The sequence below is a fragment of the Culex pipiens genome, chromosome 3, assembly GCF_016801865.2.
Source record: "Culex pipiens pallens isolate TS chromosome 3, TS_CPP_V2, whole genome shotgun sequence".
NCBI lineage: Eukaryota > Metazoa > Arthropoda > Insecta > Diptera > Culicidae > Culex > Culex pipiens.
Window position 1 is genome coordinate 143,928,010 of NC_068939.1, and position 19,854 is coordinate 143,947,863.

General features: G+C 38.8%; 3 protein-coding genes and 1 long non-coding RNA gene across 4 annotated transcripts; 3 read left to right on the forward strand and 1 right to left on the reverse strand.

The window, feature by feature from the left end:
• Window positions 1-520: 520 nt before the first annotated feature.
• LOC128093618 (uncharacterized) lies at window positions 521-1,153 on the reverse strand. Its single transcript, XR_008212634.1, has 2 exons — window positions 842-1,153; window positions 521-783 (listed from the first exon to the last, which is right to left on the reverse strand). It is a non-coding gene; the product is annotated as an uncharacterized LOC128093618 (long non-coding RNA).
• Window positions 1,154-2,465: 1,312 nt separating this feature from the next.
• LOC120415915 (gustatory receptor for sugar taste 64b-like) lies at window positions 2,466-4,566 on the forward strand. Its single transcript, XM_052711117.1, has 6 exons — window positions 2,466-2,643; window positions 2,700-3,265; window positions 3,381-3,661; window positions 3,718-3,880; window positions 3,938-4,027; window positions 4,314-4,566. Exons 1-6 carry the CDS (start codon window positions 2,526-2,528, stop codon window positions 4,401-4,403), a joined length of 1,308 nt encoding a protein of 435 aa, XP_052567077.1. The 5' UTR covers window positions 2,466-2,525; the 3' UTR covers window positions 4,404-4,566.
• Window positions 4,567-15,183: 10,617 nt separating this feature from the next.
• LOC120415935 (gustatory receptor for sugar taste 64f-like) lies at window positions 15,184-16,811 on the forward strand. Its single transcript, XM_039577581.2, has 5 exons — window positions 15,184-15,472; window positions 15,524-15,962; window positions 16,018-16,180; window positions 16,243-16,332; window positions 16,392-16,811. The coding sequence occupies exons 1-5, from the start codon at window positions 15,265-15,267 to the stop codon at window positions 16,473-16,475; spliced, it is 984 nt and encodes a 327-aa protein (XP_039433515.1). The 5' UTR covers window positions 15,184-15,264; the 3' UTR covers window positions 16,476-16,811.
• A 995-nt stretch (window positions 16,812-17,806) lies between these two features.
• LOC120415948 (uncharacterized) lies at window positions 17,807-18,362 on the forward strand. The gene is made up of 2 exons (XM_039577592.1): window positions 17,807-17,873; window positions 17,962-18,362. The coding sequence occupies exons 1-2, from the start codon at window positions 17,807-17,809 to the stop codon at window positions 18,240-18,242; spliced, it is 348 nt and encodes a 115-aa protein (XP_039433526.1). The 3' UTR covers window positions 18,243-18,362.
• The last annotated feature ends 1,492 nt before the right edge of the window (window positions 18,363-19,854 follow it).

Consider the following 19,854-nt stretch of genomic DNA (forward strand, 5'->3'; position numbering starts at 1 on the left):
ACCACGCTTACCCCTACACCACGGTCCCGTGAAGATACAAGATTTTATAAACTTTCTGCAAAAAGAAAGGCAAATCCGACAGAAGAAAGTACTTTGTATGTTTGCCGTTGTTGATAAACAAGAACGAACAGCTGATCCAGCACATCAATACGGAATTCTTCGATTCGTCTAGAGTAAAATTTATCAGATCTTCGAATATAATTATTGCAGGGCTGCGTTGCCCTTATATAAAATGTTTGAAATTTCAAAATACTGTGTAAAAATGTTCGAAGTTTGCAGAATATGCCTGCACGCAAAATCCAGATAACACAAATCTGTGTAAAATTTGACACAGATCGCCTAAAACCTGGAATACACAGAATCTGTGTACAAGCCTTGTACACAGATCTGTGTTCAGCCGTTGTCTGTCAAATCTGTGTAATTTTTCAACCATCAATCTGTGTAAAATTTTACACAGATCTGGGTAATTTTTACCGCACCTGGGTTTTTGCCGTTTTTATAATTAAAACACGATTTTCGATTGATTTTAAAAATAAAACATCATTTATTCTCGTTTATTGACCTAATAAATATACTAACAAAATATTTTTGGCCACATTTGATGCACTTTTGCCCGTTTTGTGACTGTCGATTATCGTTATTTTTGGGTTAGAGTTGGCTTCTCCCGATAGCGACGAAAACAACATAACAATGACGACGAGGATGACGTCGTAAAGTGCCACCCAAGCTGGCTTCCGGAACCTGTGGCCACTTTTACTTTTACCAACAAGAATATTCCGGAAACTAAAAAAGGAAAATCAAGGTAAGGTTAGGTATTCAAAGTTTTAAGAAACATTCTTACCAGGTTCCACAAACAATCATTTCATTGGGTACTGGTTAAAGTTTGGAAGATGGCCAAAGTCTGAAATAGTAAACTAATTTTAAATAACGAAATAACTCAATTAGAGAAATAAAACTTACCAACTTCACGAATAACTTTAATGGTGCCTGTTAAAAAATGACAACTGTTTTTTACACAGATTTGAAAGAACGGCTTTTCAAAAATCTGTGTATTTTTTTACACAGATCTGTGTAAAAAAATTACTCAGATTATGAAAGCTAGAACTGAACAACAATCTGTGTAATTTTTTTACACAGATCTGTGTTATCTGGATTTTGCGTGTAGACTTTTAGCCATCTCATTCTTCATCGGTCTGATAGCCGTGCGGGCTAAAGCGCCAGTCCTCTCTGAGAGAAACGGGTACATTGGGAGCGTTCTTTTATTACACCCAAAACTGGCAGCGCTAGTCCGAGAGAATGATGGTCTCGAGTCGAGAGAATAGTGGTACCATTCACGGACGCAGAGAACACAGCTCGAGATGGGCGATATAACTATTCTCTCGAGGTTCATTTGCAAAAAAAGTTCATCCGTCAAACAAAAAACCAAAAGTGTCGACAACGGGAATCGAACCAGAGACCTTTGACAAACCAATCCAATGACTTAGCTGCCTCGGCCACCACAGCTTGGTGACCAAGGAGAAGTCAGAAGTCGATGTATGACACTTGTAGGAGATTTATTGATTCAACTAACGAATGAACTCATTTGTTATGATGGTGTGAGTTGGTACCATTATTCTATCGATTTTGGCACTGAGCCCTCAATAAATTTTGAGAGAACGATTATCTCGACTCTGAATTTTGGGTGTACGTAACGCGAAAAATCGGACTTTTAGACCCCCTCCCCCACCCCCCTCGTAACAAAATTTCCATACAAATTTTAAAAATTTTGTATGGATCGTAACACGGCCTCCGACCCCCCCCTCCCCCCCCCTACTGCGTTACGTAATAAAAGAACGCTCCCAATTACTGCAATATGGTTGTATGGAAAAAAATAAGTTGTTCAAATTTATTGAGCACAGCAACTTTTTAGTTCCTTTTGGGATCATAAACAATTCCCCAAAGTTTGGAAACGATTGGTTTAGTTCTCACTTTGCGCAAAGCGATTCAAATTTGTATGGGAATTTGTATTAGGAAAACCATTTTTTTTGGATTTCGTTTTTTTAGTCCAGGTTTTACGCTATATTAAAACCGGACTCGTATTCGGTTGCTCTAAAAGGTGCTCTACAACTTTCCCCAAGAGAGTAGGGTGCTAGCTAGTAACTTTTTTAGGGGCAAGCTAGCATCCTACTCTCTTCAGAAAAATTTTAGTGCACCTTTCAAAGCACTCGAATACGAGTCAAGTTTTAATGTAGCGTGAAACGTGAATTTTATAAATATCAAAATTCAGAAAAATGCGTTCCTCATAGAAAATTTAATCGCTTTGCGCAAAGTGAAGACAAACCCGACTATATAAACGACCATATAAAGTAATGCCCGGCACCTGAGCAAATCACCGTTCGGTTAATTAAAACGCCTGGAAACCCGACACACAGATAAATTAAAATAATTTGTTACTCCTCTGCGAGCACTGATGGTGATGCCATGTGTTTTTGGTTTCATGTGGTAGCGATTAGTTCAGGAGCGAGTTAGCTTGAGTGCAGAACAACATGAAGCTGCTGGCGTTGACCTCACGACACTTTCAGCTACCGTGGCCACAGCCAAGAAAGGGGTCGGCCTCCGTAAGGAGTAACTACCAAGGCAGCTTTCATCAGGCTGTTGCTCCAGGTTTTTGTGAGATTTTGATGAATTTGGGGTTGAAATTAAGAAGACTCTCGTTACAGTACTGTTCATAGGGCAGTGTATTGCACTGATGCCGGTCGTGGAGATCTTCAACCACAACTTCCGCCGGGCTCGGTTCAAGCCGTTGAGTGCGAGATTTTTGTACTCGATTCTTTACCTCGTGTTTGGGGGTGTTTACGGGGTGTGCACGTTTCAGTGGTGTTTTGTTAAAGGCTTGGACGTGACCCTGTTTGGAGATTTGTTCTTCATTGTGGTAGTGTATTCGTCGGCCGTTTTGTTTCTGGTGATTTCCCCTCAGTGGCACACCGTGCTAAAGGTGTTCAACGAGTGTGAGAAGATCATGCTTCGGGACACGTACCGGAAGGTTACCGAACGTTGCACACGCTTCAACCTAGCTTGGCAGATCAGGTTGATCGCATTTGGGCTCCTCGTTCTAGCATTTATCGAGGATGCCTTGAACTGCAACTCTGTCTATCAGGGAAATGTCGTAAATCTTCAGTTCTGCAACCATTCGAACGTGACATTCTGGGAGAACTTTTACATTCGTAAATATCCCCAAATATGGCGAAACATTCCCGTTAATTTTGGTTTAGTTCTAATCATCGAGGTACGTTAGGGACCATACATAAACCACGTGGACACATTCCACGTGGTTACAGGATGATCCGTTGCAAACTTCTCAAATTCAACATAGCCAATTCATTAATCTCCCCCTCCGGTAGTGGATCATCAGGTGCATGCGGCTCACCTGGACCTACCTGGACGTGTTCATCATCTCGTTCAGCTTGGCGGCCCAGTTTCGGTACAACCAGATCTACTACCGGCTGATATCGCTACCAAGTGTCGCCTCGCTACCGTCCACCTTTTGGCGCAACATTCGCACCGACTACGTGGCCGTGTCGCAGCTGGTCGCCTTCCTGGACGACAAGTTTGGCCACCTGATTCTGCTGGCTTGCGCAAACGACATGTTGTTCATAGCTACGCAGCTGTTTCAAGGATTTCAGTGAGTTGACCATTAAACTGCTTGAAGAAAGGATATGACCTTAACAACCTTCCCAGACGGCGACCCACCTTTGCAACGATAATCTACTACTGGTACTCTTTGGGTTTGCTGATATTCCGGACGCTGTGCACGCTCTACGTTGGATCCGGCGTCCATGTAGCTTCGATGAGTTCTTTGAACATTCTGCGCAGTGTACCCTCGGAGGATTGGGGGCTTGATGTAGGGACAAATTATTTATTTTCAAAGCTGTATAATTGTATAAACATATTTTAATAGCTTCAGAGATTGATGGAAGATGTGGCCTCTGGAGACAATACGCTGTCTGGGAAGAAGTTTTTCTATCTACGTAGACAGATTATTCTTGCGGTGAGTTTTGGCTTAAATCGCGAGACGTAAGTATGGGCGCATAAAACGGGGTTTGAGTATGCTCTCAATTTGTCATAAAATTAGTGCATTTCCAAACCGTTTTTCAAAAAAGGGTCATGGAATTTGAACACTTCATTCGTGTTTCCCATTTTCATGAACGTTTGTTCACGGTTTTCGGAATTCAGTTAAACTGCGGAAAAGGGTTGAACAATTTGTTGCAAACAAAGTTGCTTTAAATTTTACAATATCGCGTGATACATTAATTTGTTTTTCCGTCCATAATTAGATGGCTGCAACTCTTGTGACCTACGAGCTAGTGTTGATGGATCAGATAAAACAGGCACCCGATAAAACCAAAGACTGTTCGTACTTCTAGTTCTATGTCTACTAGCAGCTGCAAAATTAAAATTAAAATCCCACATGTTTCAAATAATCGCAGAACCTTCTACCGTAGAATGTATCACACTGTGTATAATTATGAAAAAAGTTCCACCACCAACTGGCACGCACAACAACCTCAAAGATATGTGTTTTGATTAATGTGAAAAAAATCCATCCGATATGAAGCCATGAACTCGGTACCAATGGACGACTTTTGGGGGGCGTTGAAGCCCGTCATTTTTGTGGCCCAAATGTTCACCCTTTTCCCCGTGCAAGGTGTTTTCGCGAAGGACGTCTACGGAATCAACTTCCGGTGGCGGAGTCCAAGGACGCTGTACTCGTTGTTCTTTATTGTGCTGGCCTTTATAGCCTTGTGTGCGCAGATCAACTTGACGGCGCTTTTTACGGTGACTATCTGGCAAGTCGGTAAGTTTGAGCGTACTTTTTGAATGTGCTGGCGGTGAAACCAATATATTTCAGCTGGAATTCTGTACTTTGGACTAAATTTGACTGGAGCGATTTGCTTTTTAATAATCTCCAGGAAATGGCGTTCCATAATGATTAGATGGAAGTCTCAAGAGGATGTGTTTCTGAGACCTCCGTATAGAGTGTACGGACGTAGCTTAAAGTTCAAAATTAGACTTATCGGATTTTCGATGATTATACTCGCTATTAGTAAGTAAATGATGTTTCATCTCAAAATCAGACTAATTGAGCTCCATTTTAGTCGAAGATTCACTGCACGTAGCATCAACAATCAAAATTCACCACAAATATATCAATTTATGTAATGTAACCGGCACTTTTTGGGAGCTATACTACAACCGAGAACATCCAAAAGTGTTCAAATACGTCAGCTTTAATATTCCCACTGTGCTCTTGGTTGAGTTCACCCACAAAGTATACCTGTTCATTTGGACCTTCATGGATCTCTTCATTACGCTCATCAGCATTGGACTGCTGACCCGATTCGAACAGTTTTACCAACGAATTGAGCACCTCAAAGGAAAACCAAAGCCGGAAGTGTTTTGGGCTGAAGTGCGCGGAGATTATACCAAGATATCCAGTTTGGTAACGTACTTGGACGAGATTCTTTCGCCAATGATTTTGATCACGTGTGCTTCGGACGTGTTCTTCATCACGTTTCAGCTGTACATGGCTGTGCGGTAAGCTTCTTCTCCGCCAGTTTAGGATGTAGTACTGAAAAATTGTCAACCCCACAGTATGAAAACAACGTCGATCACCACAATCTACTATCGCTTCTCGTTGATTTTCCTCATATTCAGAGCCCTCCTGATGCTGCTCATCTCTTCCCACGTGTACGTGGCATCACGGAAACCGCTGGAGGTCCTTCGAGCTGTTCCCATGAGCTCGTGGACTACTAGCGTAAGAAGAAAGTGGCTCAAGTGAGATACAAATATAACTTTTCTGATACTATTTATAAGGTACAAAGATTCATCAACGAAATACTAACGATTGATAACGCACTCTCTGGGCATCGATTCTTTTACCTCAAGAAAAGTGTCATTCTAGCGGTGAGGTTTTTATGGTTTTTGCTACATTCTTTAATGTTTAGTGAAATTTGATTTATTTTAGATGGCAGGAACATTGATAACATACGAGCTGGTGATGCTTAGCGAAGAGAAACCTCTAGACAGTTCAAACATTTGTGGATAGATGTTTTAATTATTTAGGGAACTATACTTTCTTAATAAATATCGATTGCTGCAATAAATTTCTACCATTTTTTATATTAATAACTACACAAATTATGCCTAAAATATAACCACATTTTAAGCTATTCTTAAAACTGTTAATCTCGTTATGTGCAACAATACAAAGTTAGTTTTGAAATAATTTCCCGTTCCGATTACTTGATTGAAACAAAAATGGGTAATTTTCTACCAATTCACACGAAATCAGGAAAAGTTGCCCCAACCCCTCTTCGATGTGTGTGAAACTTTGTCCTCACGCAATTTTAAAATAAAAATTGACTCTTTCGAGGTTATTGTAGATGAGCAATTCTCGCTGAAACCGTCCCACTAGATGCACATGTCCTCAAATCGTTACGGCAATGTTCTCATTCGATTCAGCGCACCAAAAAACCATTAAAACAACCTTCGAACCAATGAAAATGTCAGGCGTTAGCCACCTGTTAATAAAAACTTGTATTGAACTATGGATTTTTTTCGAAAAAATGCCCTGATTTGGAGAAATGATATCTCCCAAAATACATTACCAAACATCAAAAAGTTATATATCGTTGGAAAGGTATTCGCGAGGGCTTTCTATCGCACTTTGAAAAACATTTCAAAAATTATTTTTTCAATGGTAATTTTAAGGGTTTTTGAGAAACTTACTCTTAATTTTGAATTTTGACCGTGTTCGCAACCACTTATCATTACGCAACCATTTTCATTTGAAAGATTGGAAGATTTTACATAAAATCAACTTGAGAAAAGTAGTGTAATGAAATAGTTTTTGTATAGTTATTAACGGATGAAAGAAATTGGTAAAATTTCAGTTAAAAATAACCGAAGCTCAGACTTCAGAAATGAGCCAAATTTACAGTCAAAACAAAGCAGGATTGTATTTGAGCCGAATATACAGTCATCTGAGGCATATCTGGACATATAGGATGAATAGGGACAGCTATTTCAACTATGCTTTCACTCATCAGATCATATAATTAAATTGTTTATGTAAAAACATACATAAACAAACAAATTTCTAAATTTTATGCTTTTAAATACTCTGAAAACTAATGTCCTTACTTAGACTGTAGTCTCGATTCGCCACATTTCACTGAAGTAATATTTTATGTACCGAATTTGTTTTGGGAAGGTCTGCTTTATTTGTATAACCTCAATCGTGCACAAAAAAATGCAAAGTTGAAATCAATATTTTTTGATCAAGTTAAAATTTTGTGGGGCTGTTGAAACAAGCAAAAAACTCGATTTTCGTCCAAATTGGACTACACCCATTTATTTGACACCACTCCAAAGTTTCGCTTTTTTCCAAACAATGTTAAAAACTTTCATTGACAAACTGCGATATCCCTAAAACCGCAAGCCGTACAATGTCGAGTCAGAGCTCACTAGAAACAGTGTCTTGCGAACCTTCGTGGTGAACGGACACTAGAGCTGCGGTATTTTTTACTACCTAAGCTCAGAGTTATTTCAAAACAAAATTCACAGTCTTTTTAAAGACTACCTGAGTTATTTTCCAAAATTCTAAACAGTCTTTTCAAGACTAACCCCACCTGAAATTTTGTTGTATTTTACAAACGAAGCCATCTTTTAAGAGAACTTTGCTTGCAAAATGCGTCAAAACAAAGGTAAACGCAAATCTTCTGAAGATTTGGTCGTTACGTCGGTGAAGCGTTTGAACGCTAAACCGGCTAACGGTAACAGAAAAAGAAAACAGCCTCTTCTGAGGTCTGATTCTGATTCTGAATGTGAGGTCAATCCTCCAATTCCATTGACAAACAGTTTCGGTGTTTTATCCGAAACTGAAGACATGGAACCTTCTCCTCGTACTGAGCCTTCTGCCGTCGAGAAACGAGTAAAGGCTCCGCCAATTGTAGTGACTTCCGTCTCCGATTTGGCCAGCTTTCGAACGCAACTGAAGAATTGCAAGGAAACTTGCAATTTGAAAGTTTCGTTCCAGCTTGGTCGAAGAGGAGAATGTCGCTTGTTGACGGAATCTTTACAAGATCACCAAACTTTTGTTGGTTATTTGAAAAACCACAAACACAATTTCTACACGTATGAGACCAAGAATGCTCGGCCATTCAAGGCGGTCTTGAAAGGTCTCTCCAACGACTTGTCGGTGGATGAGATCAAAAACGAACTTAAGGTGTTGCTTGGCTTTGCCCCATCCCAAGTAATACCAATGAAGAAAAAATCAAACGGGAATATTTCTCGCTTTGGTTTGACTTCACAATTTTATCTGATTCATTTCAACAGAAATGAAATCAACAATTTGAAACTTTTGGACAAAGTACAGTTTTTGTTCCATGTACGGGTAAAGTGGGAGCATTTTAAGAAACATGGCGGTAATGGCCAGAATCTGACCCAGTGCCGGCGTTGCCAGGCATTCGGTCACGGTACTGATCATTGCGCCATGGTTCCAAAATGCATGGTTTGCGGGGATTCTTCTCACGACAAGGACAATTGTCCCGTGAAAGAAGTCACCCAATTTAAATGTGCAAATTGTGGTGGAAATCACAAATCAAATTTCTGGGATTGCCCCATCAGAAAAAAGGTTTTGGATTCTCGTGCTAAGCATCAGCCGAAATCCAAACCGAAATTTTCTCAAAGTCAGGTTGTACCTGCATCTTTAAATCAAACGTTCGTGCTGTCTCACTCGAACAATTCTAGAAATACCCCTATCGTGGAAAAGTTAGGTAACAACAATGGCATTTCTTATGCTAACGTCGTTTCGGGTTCATCCACGAATTTTAAATCCTCTACCAATCTTTCTGAAATTGGGCAGGTACCTCAAATCTCATTTGAAAATTTTTCTGCTGGCAACGCTTTGGGATCTTCTGATCTCGGCGATGTTACGTTTGAAAAAATGACTTTTTTGCAAAACTCACTGTTTGGTTTGATTCAAACAATGAGTAATGCTACATCCATGATGGAAGCAATCCAGATTGGATTAAAATTTGCGAATGATGTTGTTCTTACCCTGAAGTTTAATCATGGATCTAAGTAATTCCATCAATATTATGAATTTTAATGCTCGCTCTTTAAAAGCGAAAGAAAATGAATTTTTCAACTTTTTACGAGTTCATAACGTGCATGTTGCTGTTATAACCGAAACATTTTTGAAAACTGGCACTTATTTGAAAAGTGATCCAGATTATAAAGTTATAACTAATAACCGAATGAATCGAAATGGCGGTGGAGTTGCAATAGTTATCCACCGTAGTATGACTTATAGCACGTTACGTGACTTTAAGTTAAAAGTTATTGAAAGTTTGGGCATTGAACTTGAAACTTCTTTTGGGAAAATTATGATTGCAACTGCATACTTGCCTTTCCAATGCACTGGGGAAAATAAAAATTATCTTAAAGGGGATTTGAATAAACTTACTCGGCATAGATCTCGATTTTTGATCATCGGTGATTTTAATGCCAAACACCAATCTTGGAATAATTCAAAAGTAAATTCCAACGGTAAAATTCTGTTCAGAGATTGCACTTCTGGTCTTTATTCGGTTTTATACCCGAATGGGCCAACTTGCTTTTCTTCTGTTAGAAATCCATCAACAATTGATTTGGTTTTGACAAATCAAAGTCAGTATTGTGGTCCTTTAGTGACTCATGCTGATTTTGATTCTGATCACCTTCCAGTAACTTTTTCACTTTCTCATGAAGCAGTTACCAGACCCAATAGTTCTGTGTTTAATTACCACAAAGCTAATTGGGACAGGTATCAGCATCATATTGAGAATAATTTGAATCATGATTTTGTTTTAGAAACCAAAGCTGATATTGATTCAGCCTTGGAATCTTTAACTAATGCAATTTTGGATGCTAGGAATATTGCTATTCCTAAAGTCCAAGTCAAATTTGATTCTCCCATTATTGATGACGATCTTCAGCTTCTGATTCGTCTGAAAAATGTTCGCCGAAGACAGTATCAACGTTCTCGTGATCCTGCACTGAAGCGTATTCAAAAAGATTTGCAAAAGGTTATTGACCACAGATTCACTCTCCTGCGAAATGAAAAGTTCGCAAGAGATGTCGAACAAATTAAACCTTATTCCAAACCTTTTTGGAAACTTTCAAAGGTTCTTAAGAAACCTCAAAAACCAATCCCTTCTTTAAAAGATGGTGATAATATTCTATTAACTAATGGGGAAAAAGCTCAAAAACTTGCTCAGCAGTTTGAGAGTGCTCATAATTTCAACTTGAATGTTTTGAGTCCTATTGAAAATCAAATTTCAATAGAATTTCAGAATATTGTTGAACAAGAATTTTCATCAGATGAAGTTTTTAATACGGATCTGAATGAAATAAAATCTATTATCAAAAAATTTAAAAATATGAAAGCGGTGAGGATGGCATTTTTTACATTTTAATTAAAAAATTACCAGAAGCAACTTTAAGTAGCTTGGTCAAAATTTTCAACAAATGTTTTGATTTGGCATATTTTCCCAGTAGTTGGAAAAATGCCAAAGTAATTCCGATTTTGAAACCGGATAAAAATCCTGCTGAAGCCTCAAGCTATCGGCCCATTAGTTTGCTTTCATCTATTAGTAAATTATTCGAAAGAATAATTCTTAATAGAATGATGACGCACATTAATGAAAATTCAATTTTCGCTGATGAGCAGTTTGGATTTCGCCTTGGGCATTCAACTACTCATCAGTTGTTGAGAGTTTCAAATTTAATTCGAAGCAACAAATCTGAGGGCTATTCTACTGGCGCTGCTCTTCTAGACATAGAAAAAGCATTTGACAGTGTTTGGCATAAAGGTTTGATTGCGAAATTGAAAAGGTTTAATTTTCCGATTTATATCGTGAAAATTATTCAAAATTATTTGACGGATCGTACTCTGCAGGTATGTTATCAGAATAGCAAATCTGATCAACTACCTGTACGTGCTGGCGTCCCTCAAGGAAGCATTTTGGGTCCAATTTTATACAATATTTTTACTTCTGACTTGCCTGATTTGCCCCAGGATGTCAGAAATCACTTTTTGCTGATGACACAAGCATCTCCGCCAAAGGCAGAAGCCTTCGTGTCATCACAAGAAGATTACAAAAAAGCTTGGATATTTTCAATTCTTATTTGAAAGAATGGAAAATTACTCCAAATGCTGCAAAAACTCAACTTATTATTTTCCCTCACAAACCAAGGGCTGATTTTCTTAAACCAAAAAGTCATCACATTATAAAGATGAATGAGGTAAATTTAAAGTGGGAGGATCAAGTGAAATATCTTGGACTTGCTTTTGACAAAAACCTTACTTACAAGGATCACATTGAAAGTATCCAGGTTAAATGTAACAAATATATTAAATGTTTGTATCCACTTATAAACAGGAATTCTAGACTTTGTCTCAAGAATAAACTGTTAATTTATAAACAAATTTTCAGACCTGCCATGCTTTATGCTGTGCCGATCTGGACAAGCTGTTGCTTAACCAGGAAGAAAAAACTTCAGAGGATTCAGAACAAAATTCTGAAAATGATTCTGAAACTTCCTCCCTGGTTCAGCACCAGTGAACTTCATCAATTAGCCGAAGTTGACACTTTGGATGTTATGTCCAATAAGATAATTGATGCATTTCGACAAAAATCATTGCAGTCTTCAGCTGCATTGATCCGCTCTTTATATAGTTTATAAGTTAGTTTTAAGGTATCCCTTTTCCCTTTTGTACATGTAGGACCTCCTACATTTGAAATCACTGAATAGCGAAAGCTACAATATTTCATGAATAAATGAAAGTTGCTAGTATTTAAAATTGAGGTGAAAAGTCATCGTTTGTGATTGGACACTCAATAATATTTTAACTGAATGAATGTACATGGAAAAGAAATTTAAATAAATATAAACTTAAAAAAAAAAAAAGCTCACTAGAAAGATTATTAGACGGAGAATTCATAGGAACTTTTTTCAATGTATTAATGCTGGGCAAATGGAAATTTTATACTTGGTTTTCATATTGAGAGTAATTAAAATTAAAGTTAAATGAATCCCATTTTTTACATAGAATAGAGAAGAGCGGGGCAAAGGTACACACCTAGTGACAATCATTCTGTCACCGATGACCATAAAATATTTTTGATTCGTTGTATATACCAAATGGTACCCTTATCACTTGCCTTCAAAACGTAGTACTAGGATTTACCTCAAATCGCTTTTATGTCGAGAACCAGGCAATTACCCTAAAAAATTAAGTGCGTAGCTTTGCCCCGTGTGTGGGGTAAAGGGATTTTTCAGGGAAATTTATCGTAAATTGACTTGTGTCTTATGAAAGGGAGTAGTTCGATTTAGACGAAAATCGAGTTTTTTGCTTGTTTTTATGGTAGGGACCATCCATAAACCACGTGGACACTTTAGGGGGGGTGGGGGGGTTTGGCGATTGTCCACGATCCATACAAAAAAGTTTTTTTTTTGTATGGACAATTGTCCACGAGGGGAGGGGGGGGGGGGTAACAGATTCCCAAAAAAGTGTCCACGTGGTTTATGGATGGTCCCGTATCAACAGCCCCACAAAATTTTAACTTGATCAAAAAATATTGATTTCAACTTTGCACTTTTTTGTGCACGATTGAGGTTATACAAATAAAGCAGACCTTCCCAAAACAAATTCTGTACATAAAATATTACTTCAGTGAAATGTGGCGAATCGAGACTACAGTCTAAGTAAGGACATTAGTTTTCAGAGTACTTAAAAGCATAAAATTTAGAAATTTGTTTGTTTATGTATGTTTTTACATAAAAAATTTAAAAATATGATCTGATGTCCCTATTCATCCTATATGCCCAGATATGCCTCAGATGACTGTACCTTCGGCTCAAATACAATCCTGCTTTGTTTTGACTGTAAATTTGGCTCATTTCTAAAGTCTGAGCTTCGGTTATTTTTAACTGAAATTTTACCAATTTCTTTCATCCGTTAATAACTATGCGAAAACTATTTCATTACACTACTTTTCTCAAGTTGATTTTATGCAAAATCTTCCAATCTTTCGAATGAAAATGGTTGCGTAATGATAAGTGGTTGCGAACACGGTCAAAATTCAAAATTAAGAGTAAGTTTCTCAAAAACCCCTAAAATTTCCATTGAAAAAATAATTTTTGAAATGTTTTTCAAAGTGCGATAAAAAGCCCTTGCGATTACCTTTCCAACGATATATAACTTTTTGATGTTTGGTAATGTATTTTGGGAGATATCATTTCTCCAAATTAGGGCATTTTTTCGAAAAAATCCATAGTTCAATACAAGTTTTTATTAACAGGTGGCTAACGCCTGACATTTTCATTGGTTCGAAGGTTGTTTTAATGGTTTTTTGGTGCGCTGAATCGAATGAGAACATTGCCGTAACGATTTGAGAACATGTGCATCTAGTGGGACGGTTTCAGCGAGAATTGCTCAGATCAGAAAAGCACATTAAATTTTCCTCAAAATGACATGTTCAAAATTTGTTTACAGTTAAATAACGAAAAATTGCAGTGTTTTAAAAACTTTTTTACTGTTTTTTTTTTTTCAATGAAAAACGATTAGGAATCGAGCGTACAATTTTATAAAAATGTCCCTTTGACGCCAAATTTCCATCTCATCACCTTTTCCGGCTGCAAATTATTGAAAAACAAATCTTTACTCAAAAATGCAAGAGGACGTACCGCCACACTGTCACGAGGTATCGTGATCAGGGACAAAAGTAACCCCTTAGGACAAAGTTTCACTCTGGTCGGGGCAACTGCTGTGTGAGTTGGTGGAGAATGAAAAAAGAAACAAGTTTCAAGCCCTCTAACATTTTTCGTTACTGAACCGTTTAAAAAAATCGTGGGAGATTTATAAGCCCAGAAGGTTATTTTATTTTTCATTCATAACAAAAAATTTCATTTTGATGTTTCGTTTTTTCGGAACTGCAATTTTTTACTAACTTTGCAGAGTTATTTTTTATCGTTTTATGTGGTTGTAGAGTACACAATTATAAAAAAAATGCTTGTTAGCTTCACATGTTATTGCAATTTCACGAAATATTAACGAATAACTTGGGTTGGGTTCATTAGACATGTGTTGCTCTAATTTACATGAGACATGAGCCATGTGTTGCTCTAATTTAAACGGTTACCCTCCTTCTGGGTCAAAAACTCAAAATTACTGCGAAAGTTTTAGTTTAGTTTTTCATTGCCTGCTCAATGATGAATTGCATGATAGTTAAGGCCGTAGAAGGTGTCTTTCACATTGGACCCAGTGTAAATGATTCCGGGTCCCAGTAAAATGCTTCCTACCCCCCCCCCCCTAGCCCCATTTAAAAATAGAATAACCAATGCAACACTCAAAGCCTTAAAATCAACACCCCCCCCCCATTGGCGACCCACAATGCACCGATCGGCACGCTTCCTATCATAGCAACCATCCCTCAATAACACTATACTTCAAAACCCCCTCCCCCCCCACAAATAAGAGATCTGCAATTGGTAAAACACCCCCATAGCTACCAATCGTCAACACCTAAAAAATAGTGACACCCCCCTTATTACCCAAAACCATCTACTCCACATTTCCATCAACCCAACATCCCTGTCCCTCTGAAATACAAGATAACCCCCCATCCGAGCATCACCCTCCCTAAAAATCACAAATCTACCAACTATCATTACCAATCTGTATGCAAATGGCTCGCCGCACAACACTGTCCAATCAAATCTATTCCAACTAAATTAAATCAACCTTTCCTCCCTCATACAATCAAAACACCCCCAAAAACCCCCATCCCCCCCTATACCAAAAACCAACCTTCCTCCATACAATTAATCCCTATCATCCACCCATACAAACCCCTAACACATAATCTTACTCACGCCCCCCCCAACCCCCCAACCCTCTTATCACACCTACACAATTACCTATTAAATTTCTCCTACCCTCCCTAAATTTATGTCTCCCCCTTAAAACCTATAAACCTTATCTTTCTATAACTTACCTTCAATTACCCTACACTTCTATCCGTTGTCATCTCCGGCCATATACATCTAATAAATTCACACTCTGGCAGGGCTGGCGATTTGCGCCCAGGTCAATTTCATTGTAGGAACTAAGGTGTCTACCGGTGTTGTCAGTAAGAAGGTTTTAGGTGGTTGAAGGTTTCTTTTATTCATAACTGTATGGAATTTTCAGCGGAACAGCTATATTTTACATTTAACTTTTGTGGTACTATCTGCTTCTTTGTGATCGCTTACCGTTGGAGAAAAATTATGATGTATTGGAGAAAACAAGAGGACATTTTTCTGCGACCACCATACAAGCCATATGGGATAAGCTTGAGAGTGAAAATCGGAGTAACTGGAATATCTCTAATAGCACTGTCTTTCGGTAAATATAGTTGAAATGAAAGTTTGCATTTAAATCAATCTCTCTTTCTAGCTGAAGACATACTCCACATACTATCATCAATGAAGGTCAATCAGGATTATATTGATTTTTGTAATATCACTGAACCATTCTGGACGATTTTCTACACCAGAGAACATCGTAAAGTATTTGATTATGTTCCTTACAATTGGCCCATGGCACTGCTTGTGGAGTTCACTCACAAGGTGTATTTGTTTGTATGGTCATTCATGGATGTTTTTATCGCAGTAATAAGCATAGGTCTACTGACAAGATTCGAGCAATTGTACAGCAGAATCGAGCATTTGAAAGGAAAATCAATGTCCGAGGCTTTTTGGGCCGAAGTGCGTAGGGATTACATGCAGATTTCCAACCTGGTAGCTTACATGGACCGAGTGCTCTCTCCAATGATACTAATCACGTGTGCTTCGGATGTTTACTTCATAACTTACCAGCTGTACAAATCCATTCAGTAGGTGTTTGCTAAAAGATAGGCGGCACAATTTTTGTATCGATTTAATCCTTAGATTGAAACTCACTTCGGGAACAACCTTCTACTATCGATTCTCGCTAGTGTTCCTCATCTTCAGAGTCCTGGTAATGCTGCTCACATCATCACACGTCTACGTTGCCTCTCGCAAACCATTGGAGATTTTGCGAGCCGTTCCCATGAGTTCCTGGACCATCAGTGTAATTAAAACTAGAATTTTAAGGAATATCTTCACTATTTTTCACATTCCTTCGTATTTCAGGTGCAACGGTTCACCAATGAAATTTTGAACATCGATAGTGTCCTGTCAGGTCACAAATTCTTTTTTCTCAAGCGAAGAATCATTTTGGCGGTAAGTTTGAGTCCATTCCACAGTTGACAGAACTTACGCCTCCCTTTCCCCCCTATCAGATGGCCGGAACGTTGATTACGTACGAACTGGTGATGCTCAGCCAAGTGAAGGCAACGGACAGCGAGATCCAGTGCGAGGATTGATTCGTTTGAAATCAGCACTGATGGCACACAACTAGAAAGCAAACATTCCCGGAATTTTGAGAAAGATCCCCAATTTTACAGAATTCATCCCAATAAAAAACCATTTATCGTGCTGACGTGTGTCCACCATAGCGAAAATTCCATCCCTCGGATTCCCGCTGAACTAATCACAAACCACTCAACCCTGGACTTCCGAAGCCCCTTGATTGTCATCCTCGATTACTTCCTGGCGTGTTGGGCTGCCAAAGTTAATTTCCCCCCTCCGGTTCGGCCAGGCGTGTAAAACTGTGGTCGTGTTGATGTTTTCCTGCTATACTTTCGATTTCTTTTTTTGAGCTAGGGTGTTTCAAAACACAAGGAGTATTTGGGCTAATTTTGTATTTTTTTTTTCGTTGCATTGATAATAAATGTTGTTTTTGATTATTCTAAAAGTGACAAACAGTTCAATTTTGTTGCCTTCCTCGCTTTACTGGGGAAAGGCAATACAATCACTCGAAAAATGAACTTTTCAATTCGACCTCCTAGACCTACCTTCATGTATACCTATCGACTCAGAATCAAATTCTGAGCAAATGTCTGTGTGTGTGTGGTGGGATGTTGATCAAAAAATTGTCACTCGATTATCTTGAGACTGGCTGAACCGATTTTGCCCGTTTTGGCCTCATTCGATCCGTCTTGGGTTCCCATAAGTCGCTATAAAAAATAGTACAGTTTAGTTAAGTACTTCAAAAGATATGCTAAAAAAAGATTTTGACTAAAGTTTGGAAGATTGTAAAAAGGGTGGTTTTTGTAAGAAAACCTTTCCAACGCATCCAAGACATTGAAGATCTGACAACCCTATCAAAAGTTATAAGCACTTAAGTGTTATTTATGCACTTTTTGGAGGCCGGATCTCATAAATTTTGATGAAAACGTTGTGAAAAAATTTGTATCCTTCAAAAGGAGACTCTTGCCTTCCATGACCACCCTACCAGCATTCCCCAGTGAGGACACATTCCACGGTGAAGCTTTCGGATCATGCTGACGCTGCATCTTGCCGAGGCGGCCACTTTTTGGACGGCAACATTGTCTTCGTCGTCTGGCTGATAAACAGGACCTTCATTTGGAGTGCATCCAAACCACAAGGTCGTTATGTTTTATTTTTCATTACTCATCCCCATCCCCAAGAACCAAAGTCCAAGGGCCAATGATGCAGCGAAATACCGTTTCGACGATAAAATATTACCCTTTTATGGGAGATACTTGCGCCCAAAGTTATTTGCCCCGCAGGTTTACCGCCACAGTTGGTTCGGTTGGGCCGTTTCCGGAGGTTGTTCTTTCATTTGAAGAAAATGTTCACCACCAGCCCTCGGAGTGATAACTTAATTTTGGTTCGTCCGAAGGGCGCTTCGTTGGAAAGTAAGGAGAAATTTCCCTTCCTAAGAAAAAAGAAAAACATCAAGAAGCTGCGTGTTTGCTCAAGCTATGCCTTAATTTGAATTTACAGAGGAATTCTACCAGCAGCGACGGACTGTGAAATTCGACCAGGAGGGTAGCTTTCTGGCCGTGGTGCGACCCGTTATCATCCTGGGTCAGGTTTTTGGCATTTTCCCGGTCGTGGGTTACGGGGCGGCGCAAGCGGACCGGATCCGTTTCGAGGTGTGCTCGCTGCGGATGTTTTACTCGGTGCTGCTGCAGCTGGGAGGGGCGACCATGTCCGGCTTTTCGCTCGCAACGTTCTGGACGACCGGGGTGGAGTTTTCGAAAATTTGTAGGTATTTTGTGTAAACTTTACATTCATTGTTCAGCAACAAATAATTTAAATTTTAATTTGACTAGAATTAATGCTTTTAATTCAGAGCAAATGTGATGTTCTGTAATTTATTAGGTATTTCTCTTAGCTTCAAGCATACAAAAAATACCATTTGTGTCTTCAATAGTAAATATAAAAACTAACTTAATCCACCTATGTGGTTGATGCCTTCCTCACTTTTAACCAAAAAAAAACTCACTTTTAACCAACAATTGGTAATATGAGTGGTTTGGACACAAATTTACACTATATTTTTAGATCCAGAAAAAAGTACATATATAACTAAAATGGTAATAACTCGAGACAGGGTTGCCAGATCTTCAATTTTTTGGCCTCGTTGGAAAGGTCTTTCAATTACCTAACCAATGATGGGTTGAATGATGGATCCGGACATCACGTTCATACATTGAAGTGAGATCCGGCTTGAATAAGGTACATAAATATCACACCCAAAATTCAGAGTCGAGATAATCGTTCTCTCAAAATTTATTGAGGGCTCAGTGCCAACATCGATAGCATAATGGTACCAACTCATACCATCATAACAAATGAGTTCATTCGTTAGTTGAATCAATAAATCTCCAACAAGTGTCATACATCGACTTCTGACTTCTCCTTGGTCACCAAGCTGTGGTGGCCGAGACAGCTAAGTCATTGGATTGGTTTGTCAAAGGTCTCTGGTTCGATTCCCGTTATCGACATTTTTGGTTTTTTGTTTGACGGATGAACTTTTTTTGCAAATGAACCTCGAGAGAATAGTTCTATCGCCCATCTCGAGCTGTGTTCAATGCGTCCGTGAATGGTACCACTATTCTCTCGACTCGAGACCAACATTCTCTCGGACTAGCGCTGCCAGTTTTGGGTGCACTTAAGTGGTCATAACTCGAGACAGGGTTGCCAGATCTTCAATGTTTTGGACTCGTTGGAAAGATCTTTCATTTATCTAACCAACGATGGGTTGAATGATGGATCCGGACATCGGTTACATACATTTAAGTGAGATCCGGATATATGGCTTCATCCATAAAGTACGTCACGCTAAAATCAGCTAAAATTTAGCCCCCCCCCCTCCCTCCCCCCTTTGTGACGCTTTTCCTATACTTATAACACGCAATGTCACACTTTCTCAGACCCCCCCTCCCCCCCTAGAGCGTGACATACTTTATGGATAACGCCTATGTGAAAATACATTTTTATACATAACTTTTGAACTACTTATCGAAACTTCAAACAATTCAATAACGATCTATGGGACCCTAAACCAAGTCGAATGCAACTGGTTTGATCAAAATTGGTTCATCCAATGCTGAGAAAACTTGGCAAGAATTTTTACACACACACACAAACACACATACACACACACAGTCATTTTTCAGTTTTCGATTCTGAGTCAATATGTATACATGAAGGTGGGTCTTCGAGCTTTTAATAAAAAGTTCATTTTTAGTACAGGATTATAGCCTTACCTCAGTGAGGAAGGCAAAAGTGTTGTAACATAATCTAGAGATCTTTGAACGATTTAATTTTGTTTCCTCGCATTACGGCCGTTGAAAATATGTTTTTAACTTTGTGTATTTGGGGCAAAAG